At 33.5% G+C, this 12,401-nt stretch overlaps 1 protein-coding gene across 2 annotated transcripts in view; it reads left to right on the top strand.

The window, feature by feature from the left end:
* LOC106873251 (gamma-aminobutyric acid receptor alpha-like) overlaps window positions 1-12,401 on the top strand; it is a 647,142-nt gene that overhangs the window by 400,841 nt on the left and 233,900 nt on the right. For both annotated transcript variants that reach the window (XM_052970713.1, XM_052970714.1), the window contains exon 3: window positions 9,821-9,888. In XM_052970713.1, the coding sequence (XP_052826673.1) occupies window positions 9,821-9,888 (68 nt within the window). The remainder of the gene's footprint in view (window positions 1-9,820; window positions 9,889-12,401) is intronic.

Genomic DNA, 12,401 nt, shown 5'->3' with positions numbered 1-12,401 from the left:
TATATATATATATATATATATATATGCGTATATACATACATGCATACACACACGCACGCACGCACGCATACACACATATTCATACTTATCAATAAATATTTATACATGCATTTATATGTTAGAACGGTGTGTGATTTCAATGAAGCATTGGGTAATGCACTTGTTTATATTATTTAATGGGCTATGCAATGAAAAGTGAAAGGATAGGGGCCAAATCAGAAGTAAATCTTTTGAATTATTTTCTTCTGAAATTACGCCTTTCATTCCAATTTGCCTCAAAGATATTCTTCTACAAATTTAGCATAATTACATTCCTACGCGTACACATACGAAGACATACATAACACACTCACGCACATACCAACACATGCACATACACACACATATACATATATGACGGTATAGTTTGCTCTGCGTGTTTTTAATGTGTATGCGATGTGTAAGTATTTGTAAACTTTTATGGGATTGTATGAATTTTATATGTGCAATAGTACTTGTTAACTATATTAAAAACATTTTTCTCTCAAATATTGCCATCAATACTTCGTATCATATATCATAGTAATATTTAACAATACCTCCATAAAATCTCTTTATGAAATCGATCGAATGAAATTCATCAAAATAAAAAGAGCAAAATGATAATAGTTTGATCTCAATTCCAATTTTGATATTAAAACATGAATATTATAAAGTTTTTTATAACTTAATATCTATTTATTCTTATATTTGAATGAAAAAGTGGATTTTTCAAACTTAATATATTCTGCATTGTGTCTGTAAGTGATTTATGGAACATTTTTTTGAAATATGTTTTAGTATTTCATAGTAAAAACGACAACCCCCGATTGCCATTGTGCTTTCAAACAGATCATTTTCACAACATTATATCACTTACCAAAGCTGAAACCGTTTCCATCGCATATTAGCAAATACATCAGCATGGTTATCGGTACTTTCCTTTGCAAATTAGATATACTGCAAATAAATGCAATTTATAAGCCAAATATCCAGTTTCGCGTGGTTGCATATTTCTTAATGCAAGATGCTATATAGCATATATAATAGCCAGTGCCCTTCTTCAAAACATTTTCAAGTTATAGCCAACTGAACTATGTGTAAATCACACCTTCTTTATACATGGTGATACATCTCCTAAACTGTACACTACATCCTAATAGACCAAAGAACCGGTAGTTATTTTCCGGTATACAAAAACTCCTCCATCAGTATATCCTCTAATGCAAATATAATACACTGAAACTCAACAATCTTTTAAAAAAATTCGGAATATTATTATCCAAATGCATTTTCTTCCCTATTATAAAAATAACTATTGCAGTTATATTTCTCCATATAATCAGATATTTCTATACTCTATTTCCCTTGTTTGTGGTTTATACAGTTAATTCCGACCGTGTCAGTGTTGGGTTATTCAGGTGTTTTTTTTTTCCTCTTTTGAGTTTCAGTTTACGTGATCACATTTCCTCGGGACATTCCGCGTTGCGTTGTTAGTAGATTTCCATATCTTTTTGTTTTGTTTTTCTTTTTGCATCATTACAGACAGTTATTTAATTAGCAGTTTCTGGTATTGCAAGATAGGTAAACAATTTTCCATTATTTGTACTAATAGGGTTTTAGCTGTACTCATGTATACTATATGTTACTATACAATATATGTCCGTTTTATTAGGCTGATGAAGATGACCAATATGTTAATTAATTCTGTGTGAGATAGACTGAATGTTAAGAGCAGGAGGAACACACACTATGCTATAAAACGGCCCCAACTATTGCGATTTTTCTACCAGGAAAATATGAAGTACGAAGTTGACAACATTTGAGAGTCTAGATTGTGTGGTCTCTGATACTGTCAAACAAAAATACGGAATGAGCGCAGGGCAATTAAGATATCATTTTTAGGATGATGTGTTTATCGCACCGATTTCATTGGCAACAAATATATTAACAAGAGTCAGTAGTGGCTTTCCCCCACTCCCCCATCCATAATGTTATAAAAGATTCATGGAATAAAGATGATTACATGTGTATATTTTGATTGTTTTCTAAAAATATAGTAATAATCTGTAAATGTAGTATTTTCTTTTTTAATTACTTTTTATAAATATAAATAGTCCATCATAATTAAACTAGTACTTGCATTTCAAATTTCTAATTCTATGTATAATAACGACCTTATACGTTACGAGGACGTAATCAAACAATGGTTTTCAGATAAGAGCGATGACGCTCTCATCGATTTACTGTGAACAGCCGTAGCCATGGAAAGATAGCAAGATATAATCCAGAATGTAATTTGTTTTATTATCTGGCATACTTCTTTAAGTAAGTTTATTATTGAATATCATGATTAAATTTAAAAAGTAATCAATACTGAAATTATGATGCTAAGGTCTGGAAATGGATATTACTGGGGACTATGGGTTAAGATATTCTCAAATGCACCCTAACAATTCTACTATAATTACTAGTAGTACTTTTAACGATAGTTTAACTAGAAGCTGTTACGATTTGTAGTTAGCATCATCTGTTACTAAAGTTACTACAGTGCAGCATTTATGAAAGATATTTACACCGATCTGTATGTATTTGTCTCAAATAAACTAAAATACACAAACCTAAGAATACCGGAAGAATAGAAATATTAGCTAAGGTAAATGATTCAGTCAGCAATTATGTCTTACATATTTATGACAATTTTAAAATTATTTATAATACAGTTTAATATACGATTATAGATACAGAATTATAGTCAAGGGGCGCTTAAAAACACTTTAGTCATAGACACGTCGATAACAGTAATGCAACAGAGCATTCTGAATACCTATATTACACCCGTTGAGATGGATTGTAGATAATATTCATTAACGATGTATGTTCGCTTCTAGTCCCAATTGTACACTGAAGAATTAAACAATATATCATAAAGTGATTATTTTGGTCTTTCCTGGCACAAGGCTTGACAGAACTCTCTCCATTATAATGAAACCAGTATGTATGTTTTAAGCCTGATACTCAATTCATCGGTCTAATTGATAGTGAACCAATACGTTGCGGGGACGTGACCAGATAGCGTTGCACTAAACATTACTAGTTTTGTATTTGTGCGATCAGGATTCATGTGAGTCTACGCAGATAAAATACTTCTGAAATGTGGTGTTGCGTAACGTGGAGGGGTTGAAGTATGAAATTCGCATATGTATCTTTCATAAGCACACCTACTCCTACGTGTGACGTATACTTTCAACTCATAAAACAATGGCAATTTAAAGGCAGTTTAATACACAGTCATAGATATAGAATTAAAGATATACCTCGTCACGGATCGGTTAAGAAACCTTTAGTAATTCACTCGTCGATAATAGTGATGAAGCAGAGCGTTCTGCTTTTGACAAATAGAGAACATGGTAAAAGGAAATCCAATTAGGAAAGGAATCTACCACCATGAAATGTGTTGTAAGTTTCAATAATGTATCAAATGTAACATGCAAGGTTGATTGGCCAATAGTGACTGTGAGTTCCGTGCCGAATATATGGATTTTATGCTGTATTTTTTTCTGCTAAATACCTAAAAGCATACAAGGTTATATTATACTGAATAGCTATGTGCTTTTTATTTGTGATTAACAAATTCCTAAATACTCATACTGTCATTGTCATACTGGGACAGAACAAAATTATGCAAGAAACCCCACCACCACCCAAAAAAAGAAAAGAAAAGAGAACAAAATAGCGAAAATGAAGAGTTCAAAGAATCTTTAAGTTAGATGAAAACATCTAAAGAATATGATAAATGAAAGCTTTCGGAATACTACGCTCAGTTCCTATGAAAATATATCAAAGCCATATAACCACTTTCGTTTTTTTTTTGCTTTTTTTTTTGGCATTTTTTGTAATTATTAATATCATTATAGAAGAAAATCTTTAGATTAGATGATGGAAAGAAGCCATATTTCTATTCCATTTGCAAATTTTATTGTGCTAGGGCAAAAAACGCAAAGCTATTTTTAATAATAAGGAACGTAATAGATGAGCATCGATTTGAGTTGCAGCTTAAAGAAATCATTTTTTGATAATTAATATAATTCCTTTCTGACTTTTTACATGAATAATAGTGTGCATGGCATAAAAGAACTAAAGCGCTTCACCAATGTTAATATTAATGGAACTGTAAACCATACGGATACTCTTTGCATATCATATATTATACTTGATGCAGTTGCTAACTGCTATTTTAAAATGATAGTGATGCTTAGCCATATGCAGCATTTTTTTTTTGTTAAAGACTCCATGAAGATACAGCCTAACATTCAATAGAGATAAGCAATACTGTTATTAAATTCCATTAGTATGAACTGACATAGACAGGGATCTATTTAATTACATAAGTAATATTGTTTTTTGGGAAATACATTTTTTTCCGAATTCACATATATATTAGATTTCAACTGCACATTATGCTTTCAATTATAATGTGTTTCTCTGTGGCTGTATTTAATATAATTATAACTTATTACTTCATTGTCCCACAATTTGATAGTGGTGCATATTCTGCTGGGTTGACGATAAGCTGTTATTTGTTCGACACAGTACATGTGTGTATGTATGTGCATGTGTTTAAGAGAGAGAGAGGGAGAGAGAGAGAGAGAGAGAGAGAGAGAGAGAGAGAGAGAGAGAGAGAGAGAGAGAGAGAGAGAGAGAGAGATGTATCGAATGTGGTTAGATTACTGAACCACTGTGTGGTTTAGAATAGTGTGCCGAATAAAAGTCACACAATAGTAAATATAAAAGTATTACCGAAAATGTACTGAGTATTTTAAGCTTTATAAAACAATACCCATGTTTTGGTAAGCTAACTGACAAGATACTGTTTTGAGAACACCAACATAGACAATGATGTTGTACATCATCAAACATTCAGGTTCTTGATATTTAGTGATAATATGTTATGTTGTTGGTTGGTTTATACCCCTTTACGTATATGTTTGCTGACTATTTAATGACATGGGAGTATTTTCTGTAAAGCCATCGTCTCAGTGCACTCAATTAAAAGATCAAACCTGACAAAAATTAAATAACGGACAAAGTCCTGTAGTTTAATAACTGGACCTACTCGCCCTAGCGAAGCTTTGTACAACCTCATTAAACACAAACGTACATTTATTTACAAATTACCAACAAACAGTTAATTTCAATATTTTACTGAATACCTATATTACATTCGTTTAGATGGATACGCAGCTAATATTCATTAAAAAATCGTATTTAGTTCTTTACTTACATTTATACATTAAAACGAAAAACTTTATAGTGCTAGATGTTCATTTTACACACCCTCCTTTAATTAATTCAGTGCAGAGTATATTATGAGAGCAGTTTCTAATCTTCGTTAAATGAAAAATATAATAAACAACTCTACCACAATGGTGGCTTAGTATGAAATGTGTTCATTGAAACCATAAAGGATATAGAAATTAACACCAGAAAAATAAGACATGCCGAATATATTCTTCTATAATGCATGAAATGTATCTATAAATATATAATGCACGTTTCTAATCTTTATACATACACAATTTCCTGACTCAAATAGATGCAGTTATATTTTTAGCATGAATTTCTCTTGCGTTATATAGTTGCTTACCATATAGATATAGATAACATATAGATAACAAATGTACAACTTTAAATAGATAAACCGAAAGACTACTATACAGATATCCATGAAACATATAAAAACGTAAATAATAGTTTCTTAATGAAAATGTATGTTCAAGGTGGTGAATATAGAAGTGTTTTATGGCATGAAAATTAGATATATCTTCCTTACCGAAAACTCACTCAATACATATTAGTTTTGGTGTTTATATGTTAATTATTTTATTCATTAGACTGCGGCTATGCTGGGCCACAGCCTTCAATGGTTATAATCCAACAAACCTACCCGATTTTGAAGTGACGTGATGTATAATCACAGATGCAAGACACACACACATATGCACAAACACACATACACGCACACAGACATACAAACACACGCACATAATCAATATGTATATGACTCGTTATATATATACGTAGTTATATATATTCGCTAGGCTTTCATTAAATTTTAGTATACCAAATTCACTTACATATCATTGCTCATCTCGGGGCTATAGTAGAAGATATTTTCTCCGTGTGATCGATTGTGTGGCTGGATCTGGAATGACGTGGATTCAAAGTAAGATTCTTAAACGCTGCTTGCTTCAAAGTTGTGAAGAAAATATGAAAAGACATTGCCAATTTTAGGCTGAATTGAAAATAACAATCACAAAAACCAGTCGTACTAAACTGACAATTAAAGACAAAGGAGAAATGGGTGTTAGTAGAAATAGTAATTTTATTTTATTTTCTGCAATTGAGGCAATGTTCTTCGGAAAATACATTTAACAAGAAACTTTCACTTTGCGTATTTACACAAGAAATTACGATAACATGAGCATATTTCTTTCCTAAAATCTTACGTTTAAAAATCAGTTGCACGTATGCCTCCCAGTCTCTTGAAGAACATCGTGAAGAATGACACATGGAAGTAACCTGGCACTCTACGCTTTGAAATCATTGTCAATCTCTCAATGAATTACGTTGATTACTATTTTACTTTTCGTATCTTATTTCACATGCGAAATACCTTGAATAATGTAATGCAATATAAATAGTATCGACGAATATCTATACAGTATTTCTTACTTAAAGGAATGGAATTGGAAATCCCTGAATGTACTAAGGAAAATTTATATATACTGGAAATATAGAAATGAGATATAATTGCCAAATACCATTTTAATCCAAGGATTTATTTCTCATTCCTCTTTGAATACATGCTTTACTACGTCCACTGCATGCGTATTCTACGCTCACTTTAATACATTCGAGAAAAGTATGTGAATATCTCCAGAAATATCTGAGCATTGCTAATTTGGTAACAGAAGCGTAATCACACTATCAATCAAAAAAGATGCCAGGAACGCAGATTGTATATGACAATATGTTTCCAATAATTTTAAGTATGCGTCTAAGACAAAAATACATTAATATAATGAATGGCGCAAAATTGGTTGCCTAACTGAACATATGTTCATCAAGATATTAAAGACATGTTTTAGAGAGAGAACAAATGATATATTATTTTATTTTAATGGTATAGACATTATAAATGCAGGATTGAGTTGAAACGTCATATTGAAAATGTATCACACATAGGATTACCAAAACATCTGAAACCACTTTTATGATCCCAGTAATCATAGAGAATGGTTTGTCTCATATTCCTTTAGTTTTATGGATTATTGTCTCTTTATAGTCCTTTGGAACTATTTTATCCGTAATCATAAATAAGTTGCCAAATATTTCAAGCTGATAGTTAGACGACAAATTTTTTACTGTCCGTCTATTTAGGAACTTTAAACGGTAGATGTTACAACGTTTGATAGAGTGATGTCAATAATTACTGGTGTTCTCCAACTCAGTCATCCATTCAAATTTGAAAGTCTTTTAACCTCGCGTCATAATGTAGATATGTCGTAGAAGCTGAAAATCATTTCTGATAATATATCTCTATAACTATAAATTCAATAAAAATCCACCAACTCAAACAGTGATCTCTCTATCGGTTACTTAGAAATTATAACAGGGATAGAGAATCATTCTGCATATCATATGTGTCTAATAACACATGTTTTACTAAATGCTGGTAAGGGCTCCAGTATATTATGGTTTTGCAATCATGATATACTAGCAATTATATTAAAAGATTATCAGTCAGTATTGCGTCCTTATTTTGTGTTAGCAGTACTTCGTTTGCTTTTTTAAATTTATCTCTACAAATTTTGTATGCAATTCAATGACAGCACTGAAAGTTACATCATACACGAGTACCTCTATATAAACATTGCCACGAAAAATAGAAAAATAAGTAACGGGTGTATATGTAGATGTCAGGAACTATTGATCGTTCTTCAGCACCAAATCTAACCCATTAACTATCCACGAACATGTTACTTTTACTTCAATAGCAACAAAGCTTAGTGGTCTAACTCTATTATATAGATCAATTTTCATATTAAACACACTCCTGACACCTGGTGAGAAATAATTAAAAATGATGCACTGCTAGCACATAACAAACACAGTATTGACTTACGAATCTTTAATATACTCCTTAATATAGTATATTTTCCTACCAGAAATTAATATGTACTTACCAGTTGCCAGGATTATGTTTAATATGTAATTGGTCTATCCAAACGTTGTACACAGCTAAACTTCATGGCTATTTCAGCAATATATTCGTAGACAATTAATGGGTTCGATAAAGGAGCGATTACTCCAACGATGTGCATATGCAGCCATTACCTATTTGTCCGTCTTCGATCACATTACTTTCAAAGACGTACTCCTATACGAAACGTGGGAACATTCAGTACCGAAACTAATATCTATAGACGAACTGTAGAGATAAACATATAATAATATATGATACGAATAAGTTAGTGGTGAAACGGTTTCAATATTAATCAACTATTTCTCCTCCTTGGGTGCAATGATGAAATGTGGGTTGGAAAAGAAAAGAATGGAAAAATGATTATCTAAAGCTAAATTAAAACATTCCATTTTATCTTATATCCTTGCCATTTCATTTAATTTCAAATAACTTGAAAATACACAATGTCACTGTAATGTAGTTAAATGCAAACAACGAGATACCACGTCAGTGGAGATATCTAAACAAGACAGCTGATAGTAGCCTCATATTCTTTTAACACACAGAAAAGACACCTCCTAATAAAGAGTATAAAGTATAGGAGGCATGTGCACGAAATAATGGTGCGGAACTACATAGAGAACGATAATTTGTAATGTCAAACATACAATTATATCAGATCAGTTTTGACTAGTTATCGAAAGCACCGCGACAATGCTTGAATCGCAGCAACAATTGTATTGATCTTCCAATTATTCTCATAATTTTGCTACCATTTTATGTGGCAGCTACATACATTCAACTGCGAAATCATTAGCTGTCTTCAAGCTACGCTGTAGTTTGATGTTAATTTTTGAGCGCCATCAATCACACATCAAAATCTTTAATTTTTCGCAAGCTAGGAAAATCCTATAAAACAGGAAAGTATTATCACGGTTTTGTAGCAACGAAGTAGAACACCAAGTTACTATAATACACCTAGTTATTTTTTCCTATTTAAATGCCTCGCAAAAGAGCTATATATTGTACAGAAGAAGCTTTACTAACGAGAACGGTATGATCAAGTCAGTGAATCAAGTGAATAAACGATGCATTTTTTCGTCATGAATTGTGAATAACAATAACAATAATAATAATAATAATAATAATGATAATAATAATAATGAAAATAATAATAATTCAAAACAATATATTTTACATAGGCTATGTTGAAATTATTTTTTGTTATACAAGTTAAATGCTCTAGAATCACTGTGTAATGGGTGTCAATTAACAAAAACCGTGCACAAAGTTTCTCTTTGTTATTTCATCCGTAAATTTGTCAAATAATTGTAATGACTTTGTAATAGATGTGGCTTCATCTTGTCACATGACAAAGTCTCTCTGGTACTTGGTAGGATATATACTTCAAGATCATCAACGCTAGATATTACTGCATATCAGTTCTGAAGTGTGAATTATATTTAGGGAGGAAATAGGTGAGAGAGCAAATGGAACCTACATAATTTTCAATTTAACACAGATATTAATATTGAAATTGTTTATCATTTATAGGTAAACCGCTTTACATCCGGGCACATATACTCATTCGAAGCATGGGTCCTGTCACAGAAATAGACATGGTAAGCAGCTGCACATTTCTTTTCCTTAAAATTACCGTAAATATTTTGTGCATGTTTCAGGAGTGAACAATCTGTCATACAATATTGAACTTCGATTAAAGTGCATCCATGTTCATATCTTGATAGTCTTATTAAATGCAGCTGGGTAAGGTTTTGTTAGCTCTTTAATAACTAAAATCAGATACCTTCATTAGAAAATTATGTACGTAGTGTAAAAGTACACATTGCTATTATACCAATATGAAAAATGATATGGTTTGTATACAATAAATTATTTAATTTTCTCGGATGTCTTGGTGCTTATACAGAGTAATGAAAACAATATAAGTTTTCAATAGAAAATATTTATTACATTACAATATAATAACATAATGCAAATGTCCCATTGGTATAACTCTTCTCATAACTACTCATTTACTCTCACTCCTCCACATTTTCCTCTTCTCTTTTCTTTCTATGATTTTTTTTTTCTCTTTTAGTTCTCTGAATAGCATTCATTTACACATTGACTGCCTCTAAGCGTTGTCTGTGCATTCATCCTTTATCGCTTATATTAACATTCATTCTATCTCTTTTCTATGCACCCTCCCTCTACATCTATATGAAACACAGGGTGAGTGGAGGAGTCAATGAAGGATTGATTTATATCGGTTGTGTGGTTAAGAAACTCGCTTTGCAAACATAGTTTCGGGTTCTGTCCTGTACCGCGGGAATTTATGCAATTGCTTGATTTTGACACCATCTGATATTGTCCCCAAGGACACGAAAATGATTGGCACTGTTTTCACCTTCTTTATTTTCCATAGTCAGACTATTTCGTACTTAAGTGGTTGACATATATCTATTTATTCGCCTTTCTTCTTGATTACTCGCAGCGCAAATATGGTCCTACACATCAATATTATAGCATATGTGGTACACGTTTTCAAACACGAGTACCACAACTTGTTATTCGCTAGCTCCTGATTTGTTATGTTTAGGAAATCCCACAGGATTTTGCAGGTCTCCAGCTCTGTCACACTCTGCGGTTTGTGCTCATACCACGTTAGATTCAACATTCTGCATGGTGTCTAATGCAACTGGTACATCACCGTTTCGTCACAACTTATACTGGTTTTATGCAACTCTCTTACACATGCGGCACAGTAGAGACATTCTCTTATTCCTAAGGTCGACCTTCTAGTTGGTGTCCAACATTTGGTCTTGCGCATCCAACAAATCATCAGGTTAAATGAAATATTGTGGAGAAAGAGATTCTCAAATACAGTTATTTCTTTATACAAAGTTTTTTAAAAGAATTTTGTAAAATAAACTGAAAGAATTCGAGTATAATAGGGATAGTTATTCTAGCAATTACAACTACTTGCATTTTATTTGCCATAAAGGCAGTACAAAGAGTAGTTGCCGTCTGGACAGACACATTAATGAGGTGCGATGAATGATAAACATGATGGTATTAGTAGAAGACAGAAGCCACCCGCCGAACTCTGCTTCTCTAAAACATTGTTCTTTTTATAAATTACACAAAGTTACCAATTGAGGCTATAAACCTCTTACTTCACAATATCCTTTTATATTAAGTCCTTGAACTGAGGCACTCGTCCTCTTACACTTTACCGCTTGACAATAGTTAGCGCTTCACTCAAGCACCTTGATGGTTCTAGGCACGGCCACTTCAGCATGAAGCGGAATAACATCCTCGGGGAAGGAACCCATCACCTTGTACAAGTTTTTTTTTCCCCACAGCTGCAGAGACCAATCAGGGTCCTTGGTACGGGTGAGGATCCCTCCCCTCCGACCTTTCCTAGTAATCTTCATAACAAATTCTTGGACGGCCCCTCCCTTGTGGAATAGGATTACAAGTTCCTCCTCCTCATTGAGCGAGGCCTCAGTTTCTACTGTCAGCAGCACACTTCCCACCGACAGGCTTTCCTCTGTTAGTGACACAATTCCCACCAACGGACCATCGGGACACGCCGGCGATGCGTTATCAAGCGTCGACTGTGTCCCGTTCTTCCTTTTTTTCTTTTTTTGGGGGGCTACGGGAGTAGGGGCACTTCCACCTTAAGCTGAAGGTCATCCTCCTCCCCACAGCCTTCTGTGGGCAACAATTATTGTCCACTTCTTTCTTTTTTCCTTTCTTCGAGGAGGTTTCCGCCTCATCGACTTCCTCCGTCTCTCCCTCCAGTGGGAAAGTGGGGGGAACTACGTTTATTAACTGCTCCAGGACCCTACTCTGATCCTGGGGACAGTTTTTCTTAATGTGGCTAGGTTCCAGGCACAGGGGACACCTCTTTTGTTTGGGGGGGGGGCGTCCCTCAAGGTCACCGGATACCTGTGCTCGGCCATCCTTAAAAAATCTGGGAAGACCAGATCTTTGGCTGATTGGATCCACAGGGTCAAAAGAGCTTTTGATCCAACCCAATCAGCCATAGGCAAAAATTTTACGTTTAGGATCTTGGGACCGCTGCCATCCAGACCCCAGCGGATAGTATCCTCTATCAAATCGGGTT

Source organism: Octopus bimaculoides, chromosome 9, assembly GCF_001194135.2.
Source record: "Octopus bimaculoides isolate UCB-OBI-ISO-001 chromosome 9, ASM119413v2, whole genome shotgun sequence".
Taxonomy (NCBI): Eukaryota; Metazoa; Mollusca; class Cephalopoda; order Octopoda; family Octopodidae; genus Octopus; species Octopus bimaculoides.
Note: the sequence above shows the minus strand (reverse complement) of the source record. Positions and strands in the feature narration are given on the sequence as shown.